The sequence below is a fragment of the Pleurodeles waltl genome, chromosome 10 (assembly GCF_031143425.1).
Source record: "Pleurodeles waltl isolate 20211129_DDA chromosome 10, aPleWal1.hap1.20221129, whole genome shotgun sequence".
NCBI lineage: Eukaryota > Metazoa > Chordata > Amphibia > Caudata > Salamandridae > Pleurodeles > Pleurodeles waltl.
Window position 1 is genome coordinate 954,450,686 of NC_090449.1, and position 13,820 is coordinate 954,464,505.

Below are 13,820 nucleotides of genomic sequence, written 5' to 3' on the forward strand. Positions count from 1 at the left end.
CTAGCTAAATAAGCCTAAATACATAGTTCAAATTACTTAATAATAAAGCTAATGTGTACTACATAACTATCATATGCACACAAATTCATTTATGTGCAGACATCATTAATGCATAATGTCAGAAATAGTTGAAACGTGTATTTATTTCTCTGCACACAACTCTACATTCATAAAATCCATGTATGGTTAATTTACGTTCATTCAATACTTATGATATATTTTCATCTCCACTGTATCTCTAAAAAGAATACATTTAACATTAATCCATTTCAGTGGTTTACTCAAACATAAATGCACAACATCTGACATGGCAAAATGCGATGTTCAAATAAATGGAGGGCACAATGTCCGTCATATTTCAAACATGCACATTTATACATTTCATGGTAATTTCTCTGTTATGCTTTTAAATGAAGCTTTATAGTTCCCCATGTGCTAACTTCTATGCCACTAATATATTAGTGAAATCTGATCTCTATCACAAATACTTCCTTATTAAGTGGTAACAAAATATATGGGGCCAGATGTATGAAAAAGGCCTTTTGTGAATCGGATATAGCGATTTTTAAGAAATCGCTATTCCTGATTCGCAAAATGCAATATATCATATTTGCGATTCGGTAATAGCGATTTCTTAAAAATGGCAAATGCTATTACCGAATCGGAAATTGTGATACCGGCCCCCATTCGCATCTATGGGCCTGTCGGCCCATATTTGCGAAAATTTTGCATGTCCCAAATTGCGAATTCCTAACTGGAATTCGCAATTTTGGGAAATGCAAAGTCCAGGGTGCTGGGGGCCTAAGGCCCCCTCTGCTGCACCCCAAAATATTTTTTGAAAACATGTAAGGTGCACACATGCCAAAAGGGCATGTGTGCTTTACCTGCAAATTTTAAAAATGCATTTGAAATGCATTTTTAAATTTTGCACATGGTAATTAGCGATTCCTAAATGCCCAAATCGCATTTAGGAATTGCTTCGTACATGTGCTAAGGAATCGCAAATAAGGAATCCTTCTTTGCGATTTCTAATATAGAGAGTCGCATTTTGCGACTCTCTAAACAGGGTCGCAATTTTAAGGAATCGCTTTTTTAACGATTCCTTAAAATTGCATTCAGAATGTCTCTCATACATTCTGAAAGGGCTTTTTGCATTCGCAAACGGGCATTCGTACCGTTTGCGAATGCAAAAAACCTTGATACATCTGGCCCATAGTGCTTCACAACAGAAATTCCATTGTTTGTGCTAAAAGTTGAAAAATAGGCCGAGTACTACTGCCTCATTATCAAATTTATGTTTAGGCTTAACATACATGATGCCTGGGCCATTTATGGCAAACATTTCCTTTATTTGTTATCTTTAGGAAGCTTCCTTCAACCATTGGCTTCTTTTACTCAGGCTTCTTGAGAAATTGAGTTTAAGCATTGCCAATCACATCTTGCCTACAGGAGTGTTTGTGCCCCCATTTTTCGATTATATGTTGGAGTGTTACCTTCCCCCACTGTAATGCACACAGGACATTGTAACAATCAGTGAGGGGTCTGGTAGCACTGAGGATTAAGCATGGACAAAATAAAAATAAAATGGATGCTACAGAAAGCCATGTTGCTGTATTTACTGTAACATCGAAAGCCTACAACTTGCTATCCTACCCATGGTTTCTGTCAATACTTGCTCCCAATTGTGCTTTCTGTTTAATAGTGACTTCACAGATTTTCCTTTACATAACTGGCAGGGTTCTCCATGGTTGAGCTTGTGAGTATTTGTAACCTGTTTTGTCCAGAATTTTGCAGGATACTCTTTTCCTTTAAAAATAATTTTGGGATAAATTGTTGTTCCAATATTCTTAATTTACAATTGTGACAGTGCATTTTCTGTGCATTATTTTGACCTGTATTTCTTCAAAGTAATAAGACAGAGACAAAAATATGTAGAATCCAATGTTATGGCATGGAAGGCACGTCCACAGTATTAATGCCTTTTTTTAAATTTTACAGTGATGGATTTTTGTAGTTTTGAACATGGAGACCTGTGTGCATGGTATCAACCAGCAACAACTTCTTTTCGGACAGATAATACATTCCAATGGGGCCTTGGACAAGGAGTGAAAAGTCTCCCCGGTGAAGAGAAATACAGACCAGCAAAGGACCACACAGTGTAAGTGTCCTTTCTTTGGCAATTACTTCTACATATACTCATGTTATTTGATCCCCTAGTGGTCTCATGATGTGATAAGCCAGTGAGTCCCTGTCAAAGTCTGGATTATTACTTGGGTACGGTGGTCACCCACCTCCGGGTATATTGACAGTAAATTGTCAGAGTAATCCCCAAAGTCACTAAATTAACTTGAGCTCATTCTCTTCGCAGCTATGGCATAGAGCAGACTGGCTTAACTTAGGGCAATGTGTAAAGTATTTCTGCAGTACCAAAACAATAATAAAATCATAATACTAAACAATAAAAATCCCCAAACATAAAAATAGAGTGATATTTTAGAAACAAATTTATATCCAAATAACAAAAATATAATAAGGAGAAGAGAAAATATGAATGTATAAGTTATATTACGAATAGCAAGAAAAAGCACTAAGGGCCAATGATAGTCTATGGAAGAGGTAAATCAGTCCGAGGCAGAATTTCAGACTGTCTGCAATGGAATGCATGTCCACTACCCCAAGCAGGTTCATCCTGGTCGAAGCCTTTGCCTTCATACTTAGTCATATTTATCTAGCTCAAAATCATTCAGTGGGGCAAACCTGAAGCATTAGCCAAGGAAGGTGCATCAAACTCAAACACTGCTGGGCCTTGGCCTTTCTGCAGGGTCAATCCCAAACCTTTTGCCTTCCCTTTTTGCTGAATTCAATTTGTTGGCTTTAGGACTCTGGGCACTACTAAACAGTGCTAAAGTGCACGTTGTCTACTCTTAAAACATGATTTTATTGATATATATCTTATTGGCATATTTAATTTACTTATAAGCCCCCAGTAAAATAAACTACCTGCGCCCAGGGCGGGTAAATTAAATGCTACTGGTAAACCTGCAGAACTGCTTGTGCTATCCACCCAAGTAGCCCTTAATCATGTCTCAGGCCTGCCACTGCAGAGCCTGTATGTGCAGCTAACACTGCCATGTTGACGTGGCATTTAAAACCTCTTGCCAAGCCCTAAACTCCCCTTTCATTCCATATAGGTCACCCCTATGTTAGGCTCTCGGTAGCCCAAAGGGTGGGGTGCTGTGTAACTAAAAAGCAGTACATATACTTTAAGCTTTACATGTCTTGGTAGTGAAAAACTCCCAAACTCATTTTTCATGACTGGGAGGCCTACCACTCTCATATGGTAACATTGGGGATTCCTAATTACATTGAATAAGCTGTAATTCTTAATTGAGAAGGAGTGGATATGTCATGTTTTGTACCTATAGAATGGTAATATTAAATCCTCGTTATTGTAAAAGTCAGATTTATTGTTACTATTTTCAGAAAGCCACTTTTAAAAAGTTAATGAACAAACTTAGGGGCAACCCTGTATTCCCATAGGGACTGGGTACAGACAATGTCTCACTTAAAAATGCTCCTAGAGGAATTGTTTATATATAATTTGTGTACACGTTATCCAGTCTTAAATTAATGTAGACGACAACTCAGTTCTGTTCAAATCCAATATATTAATCTATAGGATTCAGGAAGTTAAAATTTTTTACAACAAATGTCCATGTCATTAACAACATCACTGTATATAACGCCCTATATCACATAATTGAATCCCAACAGAAAATCCAGAAGGGGGTTATAACCCTCCTCTTGAAAAAGTCTTGCTCAGTAATTGTCTGCTTTTTAGTCCCAGTTCAAGCAATATCATGGTCTTTCAATTCTGCTTTATAATACAGCACACAATGGAGCTTGTTAGCACAACTGCATCAAGATTTTTGGTGCAGTTGTGGTGCTTTGCTGGACTAGCATCAAATATGTTGATGCTAGTCCAGCAACGCTCAAGGAGGCTCATTGAAAATAGCCTAGCATCAGTTTAACGCCTGCCATGGGCAGGCATTAAAAAAGGATGCTAGAATGGTGCAGTGAAATTTTGTAGATTTCACTGTGCCATTTTTTTGGGCCTCCCTGCAGGGGAATGCCTCCCTTGCATACATTAAACCTGGCTGCGGTATGATGTGGCACAAGAGTTTACAAACTTGTGAAATGGTGACATTGTGCCAGTTTGTAAACACAGCATGGGATGGGGGACTGTTTTGCAACACCGTAGCATAACAAAAAATGATGTCACTTTGGTGCAAGGGGATTGTAAATGCGCCCCCTAGTTTGCATGTAAGGGATTATTTTATAACTGTGACATCTCCTTCTTGTGCTTTCCTGTAGTTTGCCAGGGCTTTTAAAGTGTGTCCCCATTGCTGTTCCCAACAACCATTTCCCTGACTTCACCTCTGGATGTTCTCAATATTTTCTTAGAAATATTTAGTTTTGTGTGTATTAAAGTACTCTATTTTTAAAGAAAAAACAGTGATATCGCATTGATTAAGTGCTCGTTTCATGTTTGTTTCTTTGCTGAGTTTTGAGTCTCTGGCAAACAGACCCTCTATATGTAAGCTTTAGACTACCCTGCCTTACTACCTTGAGAATCCAGTCTAAAAGGGTAGTTAGTGTCTATTTTGTGGGTCTGCAGTATGGCTGCCACAAGACACCAGATGAGAAGTGAAATACCACAATTGTTACAGCTGGGGTTCACTACATTCTAATTGCCCTGTGACTTATTATTATCACAATGCCCTATTCCTTTGTGCTCAGCGGTTGCCTCCTCCTAGGTGCCCCCCTCTTTTTATGCAGCACCCTCTGTAACCCATGGTGGAGGTTTCCAGCTTGCTAGCTCCAAGCCAGTGCCTGCCAGAGTTAGTGGCTTTAACGTCCCTCTGCTTTATCTCAGTTTCCGATTGATAGACAGTGTTGAGCAGATGGATCAAGGCCCGTATTTATACTTTTTGACGCTAAACTGCGCTAACGCAGTTTAGCGTCAAAAAGTTTTGCGCCGGCTAACGCCATTCTGAAGCGCCATGCGGGCGCCGTATTTATTGAATGGCGTTAGCCGGCGCTAGCAGACCGGCGCTGCCTGGTGTGCGTGGAAAAAAACCACGTACACCAGGCAGCGCCGGCGTTGGGGAAAATGGCGTTAGGGCGTCTTAAAATGGTGCAAGTCAGGTTGACGCCAAAAAATCGCCTCCACCCGATTTGCGCCATTTTTAACGATGCCCAGACGCCATTTACATGACTCCTGTCTTAGTAAAGACAGGAGTCATGCCCCCTTGCCCAATGGCCATGCCCAGGGGACTTATGTCCCCTGGGCATGGTCATTGGGCATTGAGGCATGTAGGGGGGCACAAATCAGGCCCCCCTATGCCAAAAAAAAATATAAAAAAAATTAAAAATTATACTTACCTGAACTTACCTGAATGTCCCTGGGATGGGTCCCTCCATCCTTGGGTGTCCTCCTGGGGTGGGCAAGGGTGGCAGGGGGGGTCCCTGGGGGCATGGGAGGGCAGCTGTGGGCTCATTTTGAGCCCACAGGTCCCTTAACGCCTGCCCTGACCCAGGCGCTAAAATCCGGCGCAAATGCGGGATTTTTTGCCCCGCCCACTCCCGGGCGTGATTTTTGCCCGGGAGTATAAATACGACGCATTTGCGTCGCAGTCCTTTTTTTAGACGGGAACGCCTACCTTGCATCTCATTAACGCAAGGAAGGCGTTCACGCAAAAAAATGACGCTCTTTCCTCATACTTTGGCGCTAGACGCGTCTAACGCCAAAGTATAAATATGGCGTTAGTTTTGCGCCGAATTTGCGTCGAAAAAAACGACGCAAATTTGGCGCAAACGGAGAATAAATATGCCCCCAAGTATTTTCAGCTTTGAGCAGTGGCAGCATTCCTATCACGAATGGGGCAATCCTCTAACAGGGCAGCCGAGGCCAGACCACCTGCTGCCTTGTCAGGCAGGTGGGCCTAACACCAAATGTTAAATGACCTCTTTGATCATTTGGCGCAATACAGGATACATAAATCCATATTTTCAGTGGCTTAAATTTGAAATAGTATTAGTGGATCTGCTTCAAATTCTGTGTAAAATATATACAATAAAACAGATCGATTTCCTTCAAAGGGAGACGTGCATCGATTCTAAATTAAGGCGATGTTTCTCTGTCATAAAATGTGGAAACATACATACAGTTTTTATTAAACTGTTGGAATAATTATATTTTGAGAAAATCAGGAAAAATAGACCAAACAGTTAAAAAATGTTGTATTTACCCAGGGGTAACCATTGCTGATGGAAAAAAACAGCAGGCTACTAGAGATTAGAAACTAGAAAACAATAAATAAATGGCTGGTCTTTATTCAAATCGATGCTATTTTTAGTCCTCCCTTAAAATGTACATTGGGGATTCTTTGCCATATGCCGTCCTCTGAGTCTGTGATGTTTAATTGTACAAAGACTCAAGAATATTCAATTGTTTGCTGTTCATTTGTCCATTCACAAAAAAACTGAAGTAAGAATAGAAACAGCACAAAACAATTGCAAATGTGCTTGCTGCTCCTTCAAGTAAAAGGAGGGATAGTTCAGCAACCACAACCGAATATAAATCATGCTCAAACTTTATGCAAGGGAGCAGTGAAGAAATAAGACTGCAGTCCCCTGGGTATGGTCATTGGGCATAGTGGCATGTAGGGGGGCACAAATCAGGCCCCCCTATGCCACAAAAAAAATAAAATAATAATACTTACCAGAACTTACCTTAATGTCCCTGGGATGGGTCCCTCCAGCCTTGGGTGTCCTCCTGGGGTGGGCAAGGGTGACAAGTGGTGTCCCTGGGGGCATGGGAGGGCACCTCTGGGCTCCTTCCGAGCCCACAGGTCCCTTAACGCCTGCCTTTTCCAGGCGCTAAAAAACGGCGCAAAAGCGGCCGTACGTCATTTTTTTTGACCCGCCCACTCCCGGGCGTGAATTTTGCCCGGGAGTGTAAATACGGCGCACATGCCTCGGAGTAAATTTTTTTGACGGGAACGCCTACCTTGCATATAATTAACGCAAAGTAGGTGTCCACGCAAAAAAATGACGCAAACTCCATGGACTTTGGCGCTAGACGCGTCAAACGCCAAAGTATAAATATGGAGTTAGTTTTGCGTCGGAATTGCGTAAAAAAAAAACGACACAATTCCGGCGCAAACGGAGTATAAATATGCCCCTAACTATATTCACCATGGAAATAAGAAAGGCATACTGCAAAGAGGGACTCTGACACAACCATCCTCATTCAAGATAGGTAACACTTGACAGTAAATTTAGGGGCATTCTACTGCCCCATTTATCCCTGTCTGTTTTGCTGCTCATAGGTCGTTAGGGGCATTAGGGTCGGTTACATTGCTTTCATGCTATGACATGGCTCAAGATAATCAAAATCCCTTCTTTGAATCGTCCACTCTCAGAATTTAAAACCAAGCCTGCAACGAGAATGTAATGCAATCTCGCAATCAGTCACATGCACACACCTACACAAGAGGCACACGACACGTCCTAGACCCTATTTTGACCACCTTTGACAACATCACAGTTGAGGAGGTAACACCAGTATCTTGGACAGATCACATCCTCATCAAGTTCAGCATCCTAGTCCCAATAGAGTGTACACACACAACAGCCAGACCAGTCCCCAGAAACTGGAGAAGCATCATTGACCAGCATTGGAACACCAGTCTCAACACCTACCAACCTGAACGCGATACCCTCCTGAAATCCATTAAGAATTTCAACTATTGGATCACGTCTTGCACAGACTCCAGAGCCCCCTCAAAAACCACAATGCAACAAGATCGACACCCTAGGCCATTTGGTAGATGGAAGAACTCGTACTGGTGAAACGCCATTGCAAACAACTGAAGTGCAAATGGAGAATTAGACAGGATAATGCAGGCAGGAGCATGTTCAAACCTGCCCTGAGACACCACCAATGTTAATATTGGATTAATCAATGTCAATGTACACAGCAATACATTCACATACACGAACAAAGTGGCATCATCATTATTACATTCCCCCATCATGAACTCTGTGTCAACCCCAGCACAAAGGTACGTAGTCAGGCAGATGCTGAGGCCCAGGACTGAGGATTCTGTCTGACAGTTCACCGGTGGGGTAACACGTAGCTGACGGGCAAGCGCAAAAACAGGAAACTTAGATTAGATCCCACAGATGGGGCAATGATAATGGGCCCAGGAGATTGGCCCCCAATAAAAAAGCACATGGCCAGAGGAGTGCATGCATTCCTAAAAACACCATACATTTAGATATCACATGTAGTTAGGAACACGTAGCAAATCAGAACACAGCAGTGACCACTCCCCTCTAAAGCCAGACATCTTGGCACACTACTGGCTGGCCCACATTGTGTCCACGCAAGGTCGATGCCCAACTGCATTAATAATCAGGACTTTTATTTCCAACTCCAGGACAACTGTTTGCATTCTTGACCAAGAAAGGATGTTTTATTACTTTATGGTACTCAAAGAAATGTATAAAAATTGTTCTAAACTGATGTACATTGAGACAGGCCTCAAACATCGGTTCTGTAACTACCGTCCCAGCTTTAATGCTTAATAAACAAACTGTTCCTGCTTTGCCAAGACGCCACTAGTCTTTTGTTTTTTAAAGGTAAATTCCAATTCGAGCAACATCACCAAATAATCTGGGACCACAAAAACATAGTGCTCTGTCAGACTGCATGGATCCCAGCACTAACAGAAGCAAAGAAATCTTAGACATTGTGAAGGGTTCCACTTTTCACCAGTGGCTCCCTCCAGCTCGGTTACTCCCTTGCTGGACCTCTCCAACAATCTCTCTCAAGTCTTCAGCAACAAAATCACACTAATTTGCAACAACTTCAACTCAGCACACCTCACCAAACACCTCTCAATCTTATCCAAAGAGCCATTGCTGCAACAGTACAAATACCAGCTGCTAAGGCTAATCTTTGGAGGGTGATAAATCAAATTGAGGAAGAATTGTCTCAGGTGACATGAGATAGGGACAGTTAAGCCACCCTAATCACACAAATAATTTGTTTCTGAAAAATAATTTCTATGGCAACCGCCCAAGCTCGCAAAATCGAGGATGCTGTAGCTTTTCAGTATTTCATTCGCCAACTCCAGTGGAGGGTCATCATGCAGCTTTGGCTCAATAATTAAAACAAATGTCAATTATGATTACTTAGTATGTTAACTAGTATCATTCTACATGCAGAGAGGGGTCTGATATTTTCCACTGCACAGGAGTGCGGAAGTATAGCACCTAAACATTTAAAACACTGACTTTTTGGGCTACATTGATGATCAGAAGTAATTGCATCTACATTGCCTTTTTTCTTGATGCTATTAATAGAGATTTTTGTGGCCAAATTCTGCAATGAGAAGCCTAACCACAAAGTGTGAGAAATACATTTACATTTGTGGTTCTCAGCCAAGTATCTTCCTTGCTCCCATATTCCTTTTTGTATAATGAATGTTAAACACATGTTCTTGAGTATCCAATATTTTCTCACTCACACACTTAGTGATAAGTAGCCTCTCAAGCAGTAAACACAGCATGCATGATGATTGTAAATTGCCTACGGAGAACACAAAAATCTCACAAATAGCGTAACCCTCCTGTGGAAGGAATGTTTAACTTGGGAGTAATATTCTATACATTTCAGAGAGCCAATGTATTGCAGGTGGCCTATGTTATTAGTAGTTAGTTTTCAATTGGACCCATATGTTCTCTACTAGGAGAGAGGAGAGCATGCCTGTGTATGATGTCATTGTGCATGAGGATGACTGTTGAAGGTTTAGTAGAGTAGACCCTATTTTGTGTAAAGACAATTCTCCTTTCCAAGCTTTCTTGTTTTTTGTAGACAATGATGTATGGCTTGTGATTGCAATTTGATAGAAAACAAAGTCACAGTACATATAATTGATCTTTACAAGGCACCTAATAGCATATCACCATGAAATGGCACACAGAAAGATAGTTTGCAAAACTCCAGTCACATTCCCAATGCAGCCCAGTTAGGCTGCTACAGTGCCTCAACTGTAGGTGCTACAGTGACAATACGCATATATGCAGAATGTGTTAGGTAGAACATTTCACATGCACCTAACACAGTACCCACAATGATGCTAGCTACTATATATAATATGAGAGAATTCTTTTTTCTAAGGTATATTTACAGAAAGCACTAAAAGGAAAATTTCAGAAACAGCCTTCACGGAATGAAAAGGACCTATAATAGGCTGAGCTTCTGCTATTTCCTGCAGTGGTGCCTGTTGGGTTATGGGCTACTGGTTAAGGGTGGTGAAACAGTACTCAACCAGTAACCACAATACTTGTCAAGATGAAAGAGAAGCAAACCCCAAAGTAATCTGTCTGAACCCACTGGTAGCTTGGCATAAATCAGTCAGGTGTAACTTAGAGGCAATCTGCAAAGTATATATGCAGCACTTCAAACAGTAATGAAGTGAATAAACACCACAAGAAAAAAAACCACACCACTTAAAAATAGAGTAAAATTTAACAACATATTTGAGAACAAAGCAACAAAAATCCAAATATTAGAATGAGAAGTATGTACTCTGTGCTTATTTGGTCTTGCCAGTATGGGACAAACTCAAAAGTTCAGGCCAAACGCGATGCACTGGGGCCAGGTACAGGGACAAGATTAGGCCTGTTGAACAAAGTATCTTAAATTCTGTTTTGAGGAGTGTTGCGAGATCCTGGGTTGAGGATGCACTGAGCAGTGGCAGTTCTGAGGAAGCTGAGGTGCTGCGAAGTGGAATCTGGCATCATTAGCGAGTATGCCAGTGATGAGGGGCTACCCCTGAGAAGGCCTGTGTCAAGGATGCGTTGAGCAGCAGCGGTTCCCGAGAGGCTGCAGACTGCAATACGAGGATCGGCTTCAGAGATTTGTTGCACATTTGCGGTTCCGATGCAGCTGTGAGGAGATACACATGCTGTGTTGGTTTTGCTCAAAGGACCACAGGTGGGCTAGAAAATCCCCTTCCAATGATCTAGGACCTGGGTGGCACCACATGGGAACAAGGGTCACAACAGGCAGAGACCTGATGCTGGGTTCAAAGTGGTTGGAGCCTTTTCTGTCCCCCGAACCTCTAATCAGGAGGCCTGCCAACCAGCCCTTGAAGTCACTTCGGTGGTCCTGGGTTCCAGATGTAGGTCCAGTCCTTCTCCCCCAGGCAGCAGGGTGGCAGAGAAGAAGTCCTTCTTGCAGAGCTGGTCTTCTGAGTCTTCCACATGTCCAGAATGTGTACCAAAGAGATGGGTCTCAAGGTCTACTATTTGCACCTGGTGCCTACTTTAAAGTAGGAGAAAGGTCTCAAGGCTTGCACCCCCATTGTTGTCTGGAATTTTATACCTCCCTGCTATGACCCCAGCTTGTCTGGGGACACAAAACCCTAGTGTCAAACTCTCTGTGATTGTACTGAGGCAAGGGCTGTGTGATGTGTAAGTGTGGTTGGTGACAGCTCCTCCCCCTCATCAAGTTAGAGATAGCCCATCCTGTCAACAACATTCCCCCTTTCTCTCATTGCCTGAGAGCAATACACAAAGACCGACTGCCAGCTACACATAGTCATTTGCCCTAGGGTATAGGCTGGAGGCACCAAGTAGTTCGGACAAGAAAATTGTGGCATTTTAAGAATTGTGACTGCAAATACAACATTAACATAAAAAAATACAATAACTGGGACAACAAACTTGACATTCCAACCTGCTCCCAATTGAGAGGTATCACTTATTAAATGTAATAAGTCAATCTAATGTTATCCTATGTGGGAGGTAGACCTTGCCATAGTGAAAAAAATGCAAGGGTTTTTTCACTACCAAGATATGTAAAACATACCCTAAAATGTCCACATTTTTACATATACTGCACCTTCCCTATGGGCTGTTCAGGGCCCACCCTAAGAGTTACTTACATGATTAAAAAGGAAGGTTTAGGCCTGATAAAAGGTTCATTTCGGCAGGTCCAAATTGCAGGATGAAATACACACAGGCTGCAATTGGAGGCCTAAGACATTTAATTTACAGGCCCCATGGGTACATGTAGTAACACTTACAAGTAAATTCTAAGCCAATTCTAAAATGCTTAAAGGAGAGATCACAAGCACTTTAGTACTGGTTAGCAGTGGTAAACTGCACAGAGTCCTAAAAGCCAACAAAAACGGGTTCAGAAAAAAAGGAGGATGAAGTCAAATTGCTTTGGGGATGACCCTGCAGAAAGGACCAAGTTCAACAGTGCCCATTAAGGGGCATATTTATACTCCGTTTGCGCCGAAATTGCGTCGTTTTTTTTGACGCAATTTCGACGCAAAACTAACTCCATATTTATACTTTGGCGTTAGACGCGTCTAGCGCCAAAGTTCATGGAGTTAGCGTCATTTTTTGCGTGAACACCTTCCTTGCGTTAATGATATGCAAGGTAGGCATTCCCGTCTTAAAAAATGACTGCGATGCATATGCGTCGTATTTATACTCCCGGGCAAAAATGACGCCCGGGAGTGGGCGGGTCTAAAAAACCCGCATTTGCGCCGGATTTTAGCGCCTGGGTCAGGGCAGGCGTTAAGGGACCTGTGGGCTCAGAATGAGCCCAGAGGTGCCCTCCCAAGCCCCCAGGGACACCCCCTGCCACCCTTGCCCACCCCAGGAGGACACCCAAGGATGGGGGGACCCACCCCAGGGACATTAAGGTAAGTCCAGGTAAGTATTTTTTTTAAAAAAAAATTGTGGCATAGGGGGGCCTGATTTGTGCCCCCCTACATGCCACTATGCCCAATGACCATGCCCAGGGGACAGACGCCCCCTGGGCATGGCCATTGGGCAAGGGGGCATGACTCCTGTCTTTGCTAAGACAGGAGTCATTTCAATGGGGGATGGGCGTCGTAAAAAAATGGCACAAATCGGGTTGTGGCGAATTTTTGCCTCAGCCTGACTTGCACCATTTCTGGACGCCCATACGCCATTTTCCCCCTACGCCGGCGCTGCCTGGTGTACGTCGTTTTTTTTAACACACACCAGACAGCGCCGGCGGCTAACGCCGGCTAACGTCATTCAATAAATACGGCGCCCGCATGGCGCTTCAGAATGGCGTTAGCCGGCGCTAATTTTTTTTACGCAAAACTGCGTTGGCACAGTTTTGCGTCAAAAAGTATAAATATGGGCCTAAATATCTTACACACCAAAAATGTCTGCCAGAGGTACTACACATAGGTGGTCATTCTGACCCTGGCGGTCTTTGACCGCCAGGGCGGAGGACCGCGGGAGCACCGCCGACAGGCCGGCGGTGCTCCAATGGGGATTCCGACCGCGGCGGTAAAGCCGCGGTCGGACCGGCACCACTGGCGGGGTCCCGCCAGTGTACCGCGGCCCCATTGAATCCTCCGCGGCGGCGCAGCTTGCTGCACCGCCGCGGGGATTCCGACCCCCCCTACCGCCATCTAGATCCCGGCGGTCGGACCGCCGAGATCCGGATGGCGGTAGGGGGGGTCGCGGGGCCCCTGGGGGCCCCTGCAGTGCCCATGCCACTAGCATGGGTATTGCAGGGGCCCCCGTAAGAGGGCCCCTACATGTATTTCACTGTCTGCTGCGCAGACAGTGAAATACGCGACGGGTGCAACTGCACCCGTCGCACAGCTTCCACTCCGCCGGCTCGATTCCGAGCCGGCTTCATCGTGGAAGCCTCTTTCCCGCTGGGCTGGCTGGCGGTCTGAAGGCGA

At 43.5% G+C, this 13,820-nt stretch overlaps 1 protein-coding gene across 2 annotated transcripts in view; it reads left to right on the top strand.

Annotated features, from left to right (window-relative positions):
* MALRD1 (MAM and LDL receptor class A domain containing 1) overlaps positions 1–13,820 on the top strand; it is a 2,469,603-nt gene that overhangs the window by 748,628 nt on the left and 1,707,155 nt on the right. For both annotated transcript variants that reach the window (XM_069211777.1, XM_069211778.1), the window contains exon 16: positions 1,999–2,158. In XM_069211777.1, the coding sequence (XP_069067878.1) occupies positions 1,999–2,158 (160 nt within the window). The remainder of the gene's footprint in view (positions 1–1,998; positions 2,159–13,820) is intronic.